We start from the raw sequence: 14,092 nt of genomic DNA on the forward strand, positions 1-14,092 counted from the left end.
GAGCAGGAGGTCCAAAAGATCATCCACTTATAAAAATAGCAAATCAAATGTCAGATGTATTCCCTACAGTGAATCTGCCTATCTGGATTGATATTTCGAAAGGACCATTTACTAGTATCATAGCTTCTGAATTTCAAACACGCCTAAAACATGGTAGACCATTGTGTTCAAATGATAAAGATACTAAAAAGAGAAGCGTGAGGAATAATAAAGATGATACTACAAAGGAACCTCCTAAAGAAGGTCAAGATTTGAGTAATCCTGATATTCTTGAAGAAATCAGTGAAGCTGAGATTCAAGTGAATGAAGAACTTTCAATAAGTTCTACTGGTGATGAGATAAATTTAGATGAATCGAAAATCATGATTAATAATATTTTTGCATATAATGTTGCACTTAACCTCATGCAAGATAGTGAAAGTCTTGAGCTTAAATCCGTCGAAGAATATCGACGTAGATGTGATTGGCTAGAATGGCAAAAGGCTACAATCAGAATTAGACTCACTTTATAAATGTGAGGTTTTTGGACCTACAATCCAAACCCCTAAAGGTGTAAAACTAGTTGGCTATAAATGGGTTTTTGTACAAAAACGAAATGAGAGAAATGAAATTGTAAGATACAAGGCGCGCCTTGTTGCACAAGGATTCTCTCAAAGACTCGGGGTCAATTATAAAGAAACATATTCACCTATTATGGATGGAATAACTTTTTGATATCTCATCAATTTAGCTGTACATAAAAATCTTGAAAATACATATAATGAATGTAGTTACAACTTACCTTTATAATTCACTTGATAATGAAATTTAAATGAAAATTTTAGAAGGATTAAAATTGCCTGAAGCAAGATGTGGTCTGGAAAATGATGTCAAAGTACCTACAGTTATATTAGAAGACAATGACGCGTGTATTGCTCAGTTGAAATGTGGCTTCATAAAAGAAGAACAAATGTAACATATTTCACCAAAATTATTCTTCACACATGATCTCTAGAAAAATGGTGATATTGATGTACAACAAGTTCGTTCGAGTGATAATCTTGTAGATTTATTCACAAATGCATTACCAACATCAGCTTTTGAGAAGCTAAGATATAAGATTGGAATCCGTCGTCTCCAAAATATCAAATGAAGTTTTCATCAGGAGGAATAAAATACACGTTGTCCTCTTTTTTCTTTAATAAGGTTTTGTCCCACTGGGTTTTTCCTCTTAAGGTTTTTAATGAGGCAGCACTCAAGGCATATTACCAGGTGTGTGTACTCTTTTTTCTTTATTAGATTTTTTTCCACTGATTTTTCCTAGTAAGGTTTTAATGAAGCACAACATCTATGAATGTTCAGAATAACTATATATATTTGTTTCTTCACTAGAATTTTTATTTTTTTATGGACATCCAAGGGGAGTGTTGTAAAAGATTGAAGCAAATAGATGTCCCTTTCTACTTTGCTTTTTCCTTCCTTTTTTCCCTTTCACTAATCTTTGTCCCCTAATTGTTTCTGTTTTCTTTATTTGCAGTGGTTATAAATAGTCATTGTTATTATGCAATAATATACATATACAATTCTCTTCTCAATTCTCTTTCTGTCTTACTACGTTCCTTTTCAATTTGTGAAGTTAGTTTGTTTTATAACACAATGTATACTAATCAACTATTTTTTCCCTACTTATTGCCTATAGGCTACATAAATGTGTAAAAGTAGTCACATACCTTAAGTTGGTGGATGTTGATTTATGTTGGAAGTATTTTCTCCGTTTATCTTAAATAACTTCTCTATCTCATAGAAATAGTGATAGAATTTGCAATCTGCATACACTCTACTTTTCTCAAATCATACTTTATGGGATTTCAGTGATTTGTTATTATTATTGTTATTGTATTATTCTCTCCATTTCAATTTCTGTGAACTTATTTAATTGAATATGATGATATAACTAAATATATTAGAAGTTGAGATTTCAAACATGCATGACATACATATATGCCCTTTAAAAACTTTTCGTTCAAAATAAAATTAGTAATTTCAATTTAGAATCATTATTTTACAAACAGGCTACAAAAATAGATTTAGAATGGAGGGAATATTATCCTTTTCACTGCACAATCACAATTTTTGATTTATTTTTCACTTGGTATTTGATATTCGCATTTAAGCCTGACTATATCAGGATTCGTGCTACGTAGGGTCCCATTCGTGGGGAACATGTAACACCCCAAAAAAATTTTCGCCAAGAATCAAACCATTCTTCATATGTGTATAAACTCGAACTGAATGACTTCTAATTATATATATGAGTTAGGATAAATTCTTAAGTATTTTAAGTGTATTAGATGTGGTTTAGGGTTATAAGGGATCTCTAACACCAAATCAAGTCTAAAGAATTTCTACCGGCTAAGTTTTTGCATAAGTCAATATAAGGGTCAACTTCAAACAACCATATCTCCTAGAATATAATGAATTGGATGGACTATGACCTATCAAATTATAGGTCTTTGAGTCTTATTTCCAATGTCACTAAGATTGTATTTTTTGGAGTTTGGGAGAAAAAGTTATGTCCAGTTAACCAGAGAGGTGCGCGCCAAGTTTGTGTCGAGGACTTGGCCAGTTTTTGCTTCAACTTGAAATTTCGGAAAAAAATGAACTATGGGGGAACAACTCCGTGACGCGGACTTGTTCCACCCTAGTTCAAACTTCTACCAAGTTTTCATTTTTGGTAGGGGCTCTTTGGTCTTATTCCCACCTTTCCCCTCTACGTTTTAGGGCTAAATTCCACCCCCATATCAGTTTCTAAGGAGTTTTCTCTCCAAAAACTCCCTGGAGCATTGAGAGCAAGAAGTGGAAAATATAATGAGGGCTAGAGTTCAAGTTCTTCAAGTAAGGCCATCAAATCCTTGATTTATTCTTCAAGTCAGGTATGTAACGCTACTTACAATGTTGGATTGATTTCCTTCATGTGCCCTACATCTTCATTGATTTGAATTGAGTTGAGTTTTGAGGTTCCATGAGTTGAGTGGATTGTGCTTGATATGATTGGTTTGATTGATATTGTAGATGATTGAGTCGATTTGAAATACATTTCTAAATTCTGATTTGCATACATGTTGAGTCAAGTCCTTTGAGTCTATTATTGAGTTGATTGAGTATGATGTGATTGATTTGATTAGTATTGTAGATGATTGAGTCAATTTGTAAAATATTTCTAAATTCTAATTCACACGTCTATTGTGTTGAGTCCTCCGAGAAGATGTAGAAAAAGGAATGATTTGGTCTTCGAATCCTAAGTCTCAGGTCCTTTTTACATAATAATCTCGGCTGCCTCCGGTACGGTAGGTCGGTCGCCCTCTAGCCAGTGACTAGGCCGGCTATCTTAGGGACACGATCCGTGGTGGGTTCCCATGATAAGGGACTTATAAACTTTTAAAAAAGGCTTGCAGGGATAAGTCTCTAAAATTTCACCACGATGGCATTTCATGATCCATGAATAGCACAATGAGTCGTGAAATATAGTTGTGGTACAGGTCTGCAAGTGGGCTTGCAGGGTGTCTACCATGAGGACACACCACGGTCCGTGGAGGGTTCCACGACCCGTGGTAGGCGTCCGTGGTCCCTGCCTTAAGAAGATTCCTGAAGGTCTTGGGGGAGGGCTTACCACGGAGGGCTTCACGACCCGTGGTGCTCACCGTGGTCTGTGGTCCTCCATCGTGGTTCATCCTCTGCAGTCTGAGTCTTTGAATCTCTACCACGGTGGCTCACCACGGCCCGTGGTACTTACCTCGGTCCGTGACGGCTTTCGTGGTCGGCTTCTGGTGCCAGTTTCTATAACTTTTCTAAAAATTCATCCTTGGTTTCTTAGTTTAAGACCTTTCACATTTTCGGGGTCTTACACAAAAATTATTTTTGGAATTTTTTTTAGTAGCTAGTAAAAAATTAAAACATGTTTTGGCACATCATTTAAACTATCTGAAGTAAATTGGATTTCTGTCGTTTTAACCTGACTTAAACCTTTATGTCTGAAAGTTCATATGCACATATCATTGAAGCTCGAGCATAAATAGCTAGATAAAAGTGATTGAAGTTCAATAATATATGGCTGAAGTTCAAGTAAAAAATGAATGAAATCACGTAAAAAAGACTTAACTTTAAGTCATATATGTACGTGAACTTCAAGTCTTCAACTAAATAAAAGCTCATACGCAATGTACAAAGTATTCTCAAAGTGGTTACACGTGCAAAAAATATTTAAACACGGATACAAATTAAATGACGACGTCAAAATCAAGTATTGATGCACTTTGCCCTAGTAGCTACACTCCTCATCTCTAATTGTCTAGTAAAAATTGCCCAAAATAACATTTTGAAGGAAAATTATACGGATAATCAAATATATACTAGCTAATTAGTTAACATAGTTATATTTATTTAAATTACCATTCGCCACTAACTTACAATCATAATTACGTGGCTCACGTTCAGGATTTGTATAATTCGGCTCTCAATCAGAATTTGTATAATTTGATTCCTAATTGTATAAATCTAAAATTTTCCTAATTGTATAAATTCAAAATTGGTATATGCTTACCCTAGCTTGTATATAATTATCATATTGATATATTTGATTTGTATAGGTTCTAAGAAAATTCTAAATGTATAAATATGGATTTTGTATATACTTATCACGTTTGTATATTTGCAGCAAATTATAAAAATGAAAATACCCATAGCAAACGAAAATATAGTTATGGAGCGTAATTAAACAAACTATAGCTAAGAACGTAATTAAAATACTTATAGTAGTTATTTGTGAAATTTTCTCCATTTTGAATGACCCAATTTGTAAGCCTGTAATAAGCTAAGCCCATTTAAAAAGCCCAACCTTAAACTATAGGATTTTTACATAAATGAAGTCTTTTAAATTAATAATTATCTCTTTTTATGGTACTTTTTTATTACGATCTATAGCATATTTATGTTCATTAATAATTAAAATCACCCATTAGCCTCCTCTCTCTCTCTTTCTCTCTTCTTTCTTCCTCTTTCTCGTGCTTCTTCTCTCCTTTTATTTTTTATCTAATTTTTTCTTTTTCTTTTTCTTTCTCTTTCTCCTTTTTTAAAAATAATAATTAATTATTCTAATTTAAAACTAATTTAAATACTTCTAAGATATTTGAAATTCACATATAATACTTCTAATATATTTGTATTAAAAATATTTTAATTATATATTCACCATATTCGTTGAAAGATACCTATAATATGTATCATACATTAATTTCAAAATGTATTATAATTATTGTTTATTTTTTCTCTTATTAATGGTGCTAAAATATATTATTGTATTAAAAATATTTTAGTTATATATTCACCACGTGCATTGAAACATGCCTATAATATATTGAATTTATAATCTATTATAATTATTTTTTATTTTTTTCCTCTTATTAACGAAATATATTATTGTATTAAAAATATTTTAATTATATATTCATCACTTGCATTGAAACATCTCTGTAATATGTATAATAAATTGAATTCAAAATGTATTATAATTAGAATTCAATACTATACATTGTTATGAATTTAATTATTGTTATTTCAACAAATATAATACATTTCTAACAACGCAAATTAATTTAAATAGTACTAGAAAGTTTGAAATTCACACATAATACTTATAATGCATTTGTATTAAAAATATTTTAGTTATATATTCATCACGTGCATTGAAACATTCATGTAATATGAATAATATATTGAATTCAAAATATATTACACTTATCATTTATATGTATTTCTTTTATTGTGTTAGAAATGCATTACATATATATTAACATTTTAAAAAAAACATATAATTTAAAAAATAGTAAAAGCATTATTTTTGTAATATTCAATTCAAAATTAAATTTTAAATTAAAATAATTAATTATTATTTTTAAAATAAGAAAAAAGAGAAAGAGAAAGAGAGAGATAAAAATTGACATAAAAAGGAGAAAAAAAAGTAAAAAAAAGGAGGAGAGAGAGAAAGAGAACGAGAAAGAGAAAGAGGAAGAGATAAAGAGGGCAAAAAAACTGAAGAAAAAAATAAGAAGAAGAGAGAGAGGAAGAAAAAGAAAGGTACTTTTATTTTATTATTTCGGATAAGAAAAGTACTATCATTTTTAATAAAGGTGAAACACGTACTAAAACTCGTAATTAATGTTACATAATATATTATTTAAGTAATTAGCCTTAAACTATATGATGAAATTTGTTTCAAGAAAAGAAGGAAAACATTTTTTCTGTTTTTATAATGCATAATCTATTTTAATAAATTAAAAGGAATTTAAACATCTTTTACAAACACTTAAATTCTATTCATTACTATTAGTTTTTTTTGTCATTACCTAGATTAGAATTGATTTTTTTAAATTAAGGTTAATGATATCTCGTCCATCATATTATAATATGATGGATTTTCCAAGTAAAATAATTGAAATGGTGCAAACTTTCGAGATAAGGTACAAATCCTTACATGACAAAAACTAATATTATGGTGGTTTCTCCGTGTCTATTCAAATCTCGATGAATAGAATTATTATGATTTTTATATTAATGGAGAATAATATATAAGAAGTCTTATGATCTGGACGTCGCTTTTATAATTAAAACACAAAAATAGATTGAAAATATGCTTTTAAATTATTGAAAATAAAACAAAAATTGCCATCGTCGTTTGCAAATTGTCTCATTAAAACTTATTATCTTGTCAATTTTCTTCATAGAAGTCAAAACATAGATAATAATTAAATAGTTGAAATTTATGTGTATTAGAAGATAAAATTATTTGATATTGTTCATATTCAACTTTTAACTTTTACCTGTTGTAAAAGTGGATGTCCACTTTGTGGACGCCCCTTTCCCCCTTGCTTTTTTTTCTTTTCTTCTCATTTTTCTTCTCCACCAACTTTTGTCGCCCAAGTTGATTTCTCAACTTGTATCAACTTGCTACGTTCTCAAATTTGCAATGGCTATTTCTGCCATACAATTAAAGAATAATAAGAAGAAATTCTCTCCATTCCCTCATTCTTTCACTATGTCTAATTAATTTGCTAAGTTAGTTTATTTTATAACACGTTATCATCACGAGCCTTCATTACTTTGAGCAATTTTAAAAAGGTAACAAAAAGGGTAAGAATTTTATTTTCTTAAAATGTCAAATATCTCTAAACTTGAATTTGTTGCTCTGATATATCTGAAAAAGGCTACTCATCATGGGTACTAAATGCCGAAATATACCGAGAATCGATGGGTCTGATAGACACCATTACAGATGACACTATGACATCTAGTCAAGCCTGTGTCAAAACCATGATATTTCTTCACCACCATCTTGACAAAGGGTAAAATTATAATAACTCACATTAAAAGACCTCCTTAAACTGTGGAAGAACCTAAAAGAAAGATATGACCACCTGAAGTTGGTCATCCTTTCAAAGGTACATCATGATTGGCTTAATCCGAGATTAATAAATTTTAAAAATATAACTGAATATAATTCTGCTTACTTGGAATTATAACTCAGTTAAATTTATGTGGAGAAGAAATCATTGAGCAAGACAAATTTGAAAAAACATACTCCACATTTTCACCCGCGAATATGCTCCTGCAGTAGTAATATCACGAAAAGGGTTTTAAAAAATATTCTGAATTGCTTTCTCACATTCTTATTGCTGAACGCCACAACAAACTATTAATGAAAAATCATAATAGTTAGTCCGTTGGTTCTTTGCCACTCTCTGAAGTGAATCAGACAAACTATAACTAATGAGAAAGAGGTCATGGCCCCAGTCGTGGTCGTGATCGTGGTCATGGTCATGGTCGAAAAAGAAATTATAATCATTATGCTCGGCTGACACCGATGAATGATCAACAATATAAAAAGAAGAGTGAAAAGCAAGAAGCTATACCAAAGAAAAATTCAGAAAGTATATGTAATAGATGTGGAGGTATGGGGCATTGGTCACGGACCCGCCGGTCATCAAAACGTCTGGTTCGGCTATATCAAGCATCCTCAAAGAGGGGAAAAAATAATTCAGAGACAAATTTTATCTCTCAAGATAATATTGAGCCTATGCATCTGGATGCAACTGATTTCTTTAATTTTTCAGAAGAAAATATGAATATTGATAAGCCTAATATTATTTAAATAATTTCTCTTTTATTTGTTTGTACTAAATAAGATGCTTGTATTTTTCTAATCCATGTAAATAAATAAAATTTATATAATGAGCCATGTTTTAATTATAACGTTTACTTTATTTTTTTAAAATAAAAATATGGATATATGCCTCAAATTTCGTTTGAATCAATGATCAATTACGAGGATATTTGTGTAATTGATAGTGGAATGACTCATGCCATTTTTAAAGACGAGAAATATTTTTTCAACTTAATTAGAAGAAAAGTAAATATTACAACAATTTTTGATAATTCGAAAATGATTTAAGGTTCCGAAAAAGCTACTATATTTCTGCCTAAGGGGACAAAGAATGTAATAGAAGATGCACTATTTTCTTCTAAATTCCTAAGAAACTTGTTAAGTTTTAAAGATATCCCGAGAAATGGATATCATGTTGACACACTAAATGAAATGAATACTGAATACCTTGGCATAACAAAGAGTGTCTCAGGCCAGAAATATATTTTGAAAAAATTACCAACTTTGTCGTCTGGCCTATACTATGCAAAAATTAGAGCAATTGAAACACATTTAATCGTAAATCAGAAGTTTACTAATCTAAATACATTTGTGCTATGACATGATTGAATAGGTCATTCTGGATCAATAATGATGAGAATAATTCTTGAAAATTCAACTGGACATCCGTTGAACAATCTGAAGATTCTTACGAATGATGAATTTTCATGTGCTGCTTGTTATCAATGCAAATTAATTGCTAGACCATCAACCCTGAAGGTTGACATCGAATCTCCTAATTTTTAGAGCATATACATGGGGATATATGTGGACCTTTAGATTGTTTAGATATTTTATAGTCCTAATAGATGCATCATCTAGATGGTCTCATGTGTGCCTATTATCATCTCGCAACTTGACATTTGCGAAGTTGTTAGCACAAATAATAAGATTAAGGAGGCAATTCCCAGATTATCCAATAGCCTTGATAATATTGGAGAATTTAAATCCCAAGTTTTTGATGATTATTGCTTATCAATTGGAATAAAAATTGAACATCCTATTATTCATGTTCATACTCAAAATGGCCTTGCGGAGTCATTCATTAAGCGCCTACAATTGATAGCAAGACCTTTACTAATGAAAATAAAATTACCAATTACTGTTTGGGGTCATGCTATCTTACATGCAGCAGCACTTGTATGTCTTAGACCGACAAATTATAATAAATACTCTTCGTCACAATTGATATTTGGTCATGAGCCAAATATAGCCTATCTACGAATTTTTGATTGTGCGGTATACATGCTTGTAGCACCACTACAACATACAAAGATGGGCCCTCAACGAAGGTTGGGTATATATGTTGGGTTTGACTCACCCCTCACAATTTGCTATCTTGAACCATTGACAGAAGACTTATTTACTGTTCGATTTGCAGATTATCAGTTTGATGAAATAATTTTTTCGCAATTAGCGGTAGAGAAAAAGGAACCCGAAAGATAAATTGCATGAAAAGTTTCCTCACTATTTTATTTTGATCCACGTACCCGCACATGTGAGCATAAGGTCCAGAAGATCATCCACTTACAGAAAATAGCAAATCAAATGCCAGATGCATTTACTGATTTGCAACGGAAGACTAAGTCACGTACCCCTGCAGTGAATGTGCTTGTCCGGATTGATATCCCAAAAGGACCATTTACTAGTATCATAGCTTCTGAATCCCAAACACGTCTGAAGCATGGTAGACCATTGTGTTCAAAGGATAAGAATCTTAGAAATAGAAGCGTAAGAAATAATAAAGATGATACTACAAAAGAACCTCCTGCAGAAGGTCAAGATTTGAGTAATCCTGATATTCCTAAAGAAATCAGTGAACCCGAGATTCAAGTGAATAAAGAACTTTCAATAAGTTCTACCGGTCATGAGATAAATTTAGATCGATCGAAAATCACGATTGATAATATTTTTGTATATAATGTTGCACTTAACATCATGTAAGATAGTGAAAGTCTTGAGCCTAAATCCGTCGAAAAATGTTGATGTCGTCTATGTGATTGGCCGGAATAAAAAAAAGCAATTCAATTAGAATTAGACTCACTTGCTAAATGTGAGGTTTTTGAACTTGTAGTCCAAACCCCTGAAGGTGTAAAACCAGTTGGCTATACATGAGTTTTTGTGAAAAAATGAAATGAGAGAAATGAAATTGTAAGATACAAGGTACGCCTTGTTGCACAAGAATTCTCTCAAAGGCCCGGGCTCAAATATGAAGAAACATGTTCACTTGTATTGGATGGAATAACTTTTCGATATCTCATTAGTTTAGTTGTACATAAAAATCTTGAAATACATCTAATGGATGTAGTTACAGCTTACCTTTATGGTTCACTTGATAATGAAATTTATATGAAAATTCAGAAGGATTAAATTGGTCTGAAACAATCAAGGCGTATGTAGTATAATCGCCTTAGTGAGTACTTGATAAATGAAGGTTATAAATGATGTCATTTGTCCAAAAGACGATTGAATATCTAAAGAAAAAATTTGAGATGAAAGATCTTGAGACAAAACTTTGTTTGGGTCTGTAAATTAAACATTTAGCAAACGGGGTCTTTGTCTATCAATCTACCTACACTGAGAAAATCTTAAAACGATTTTACATGAACAAAGCACACCCATTAAGTAATCCAATGGTTGTTTGATCATTTGAAGAGGAAAAAAATCCATTTCGATCTCCAGAAGAAAATGAAGAAATTCTTGGTCCTGAAGTACCATATCTCAGTGCTATTGATGCACTCATGTATCTTGCTAACACAACCAGACCTGATATAACATTTTCTATTAATTTGCTGGCAGGGTATAGTTCATCCCCAACTCGGAGACATTGGAACGTATCAAACATATTTTGCGATACTTAAAAGGTACCATTGATATGAATTTGTTTTATACTAACAAAGGCTTTGCAGACCTTATTGGTTATGCAGATGCAGGTTATTTATCAGACTCACATAAAGCTCGATCTCAAACAGGCTATCTATTTACACACGGAGGAACTTCTATATCATGGCGATCTACGAAACAGTCTATTGTTGCTATTTCTTCAAATCATGCTGAAATAATAGCAATTCATGAAGCAAGTAGAAAATGTGCGTGGTTGAGTTCGATGATACAGTTCATCAAAAAAAGATGCGGTCTGGAAAATGATGTCAAAGTACCCACAGTTATATTTGAAGACAATGTCGCGTGCATTGCTCAATTGAAATGTGGCCTCATAAAAGGAGACCAAACGAAATATATTTCACCAAAATTATTCTTCACACATGATCTCCAAAAGAACGGTGATATTGATGTACAACAAGTTCGTTCGAGTGATAATCTTAAAGATTTATTCACAAAGCCATTACCAAGAATCAAATTTTGAGAAGTTAAGATATAAGATTGGAATGCGTCGTCTCCCAAATATCGAATGAAGTTTTTATCGGGAGGGGGGGGGGTAAAATGCTCTATACTCTTTTTCACTTAACCAAGGTTTTGTCCCACTGGGTTTTCTTGGTAAGATTTTTAATGAGGCTACACTCAAGGCGTATTACTAGATGTGTGTACTTTTTTTCCCTTCATTAGGCTTTTCCCACTAGGTTTTTCCTAGTAAGATTTTAATAAGGCACAAGATCTATGAGTGTTCAGAATAACTATGTATATTGTTTATTGTAAAGTTTTTAATGAGACACACTACACGTGGACATCCAAGGGGGAGTGTTATGAAAGTGGATGTCCACTTTGTGGACGTCCCTTTCCCCTTGCCTTTTCTTTCTTTTCTCCACATTTTTCTTCTCCACCAACTTTTGTCGCCCAAGTTAATTCCTCAACTTGTATCAACTTGCTACGTTCTCAAATTTGCAATGACTATAAATAGCCATTGTTGCTATATAATTAAATAATAATAAGAAATAATTCTCTCCATTCCCTCTTTCTTTCACTATATCTAATTAATTTGCTAAATTAGTTTATTTTATAACATTATCTTATTTTTTTTTACTTTTCGACCTAAAAGTAGGTGTTTAAACACATTTTTAAAAATCTTTTCCAAATACTTCTAAAATAAATAAAAAATTAAGCATACATTAATCCAACCACCCTGTAACACTTATTAAAATTACTAAAATTGACAACCATATAAATTCATAGAAACTATTCAATATATCACTATACCACATTTTTTATTGGTAGAAGTTAAAAAGAAATAATAAATAAATGTATATTTTAATTTTACTTCATACATATTTATATTTTTCAATTTTTGATGTACATAAATAATACATAAATTTATATTTACTATTGAATTGAACAAACATAAATATACATTCTACTTGACGTTCTAAGTGAAAATTCACGTCTTATACGACATCTTAGGCATAGTATGCCACACAAAATTCATATATCAATTAAATTTACGTGTCTACACATCTTAAAAGAGCGTTCACAATACTAACAAATCCCCAATTCTCAATTTTTCCTCAGAAATGGCGATCACTAATTTACAGAGATTTGCTTCCCAAATCGCCCGAAACCCTTCTCTTTCATCGTCCTTCAGATCCTCAATCGCTCGATCTTCCGCCTCATTGTCGTCGCCGTCGGCTTCCGCCAAGGTCGCCGACCGGATAGTCAAGCTCTCCGCCGTGGATCCGGACGGGCACAAGCGCGAGGTTATCGGACTCTCGGGTCAAACACTGCTTAAAGCCCTAACGAATCACGGGTTAATTGACCCGGATTCACATCGTCTTGAAGATATTGATGCTTGTTCAGCTGAATGTGAGGTACACATTGCTCAAGAATGGCTAGAGAAGCTTCCACCAGCTTCGTATGACGAGAAGTATGTTTTGAAGAGGAATTCTAGAGCTAGGGTTTTGAACAAGCACTCTAGGCTTGGCTGTCAGGTGGTTCTTTCCCAGGAGCTTCAAGGTATGGTTGTGGCACTTCCTGAACCCAAGCCTTGGGATATCCCATAAGGTGAAATGACAATTTGTTGAGGTTTTTGAATTGGAATTTTAGTGTTTTGAGTTAATAATAATATGTGGCAACTTTTGGTACTTGATAATGTTCTTTTTTCTTGAACATTCAGTATGTTTTATCCACTGGTATGTTCCCAATTCGAACTAAGTGGCAAGATGATGTCGAAATTGTCTGAAGTTTACAACTTTGTTTGTTTGAAATGAATGATTTTTCCATTTCATGTTATATCCTTATTAGGATGCATTGCTATACTTATTTCTTTGAGAATTATTGGTTATATCGGAGTCTTTTGAATTGCAATTCATATAACATTGTTGCCTAAGGTAGAGAGATTCCGCATACCACAGTATCTGTTATTGGATGTCTGTCAACTGTTTGTCTTCTATTGTGATGCTATCTTGCTAAGTAGGATATGTCCTATACTGTATGCGGCAACAAATGTCTATCCTGGATTTGGACAGTAGAGGTTCTAAAACAAACTTTTGTAGGTAGGGTAACTTGAGCAAGATCAAATACAAATTTATCGTTAAATATTTGTGAGGTCAGGACTTAAGGAGTGGAGACAGTCTCAGATAGAGAGTTTCCGCCAGTGGGTCTCTAGAAACGGGACTAGTATTCCTTTTGTACACTTGCAATCATCTAACATCCAGAATGCCGCAGATTATGTAGGTTACTGGGCCAACAAATAACCCATATAGTTTTCCTACTGAGCCATGAGTGACCCAACTTTCACCATTTCTTATACTTATCCTTTTTCCAGTTTATGAGCATTGTCATGCTTTAGCTTTTGATGCATGTTCCTTATTTCATAAACCAATCTGCATTTGAATCTCTTCTTACTACTTAAGTCCATTTTATCACTACTGTGTGCCTTGTGTTCTTTTCGTTTAGCCACCTCACATGTCA

The 14,092-nt window shown here is 32.4% G+C and overlaps 1 protein-coding gene across 1 annotated transcript; it reads left to right on the forward strand.

Moving 5' to 3' along the window:
- The first annotated feature begins 12,611 nt into the window (after positions 1 to 12,611).
- On the forward strand, positions 12,612 to 13,404 carry LOC129899459 (uncharacterized). The gene has a single exon (XM_055974438.1). It carries the CDS (start codon positions 12,697 to 12,699, stop codon positions 13,180 to 13,182), a length of 486 nt encoding a protein of 161 aa, XP_055830413.1. The 5' UTR covers positions 12,612 to 12,696; the 3' UTR covers positions 13,183 to 13,404.
- Positions 13,405 to 14,092: the final 688 nt, after the last annotated feature.

Source organism: Solanum dulcamara, chromosome 8, assembly GCF_947179165.1.
Source record: "Solanum dulcamara chromosome 8, daSolDulc1.2, whole genome shotgun sequence".
NCBI classification, from domain to species: domain Eukaryota; kingdom Viridiplantae; phylum Streptophyta; class Magnoliopsida; order Solanales; family Solanaceae; genus Solanum; species Solanum dulcamara.

Coding starts and splice junctions, on each gene's coding strand:
- LOC129899459 (XM_055974438.1), top strand. CDS start 12,697: ATGGCGATCACTAATTTACAGAGATTTGCTTCCCAAATCGCCCGAAAC.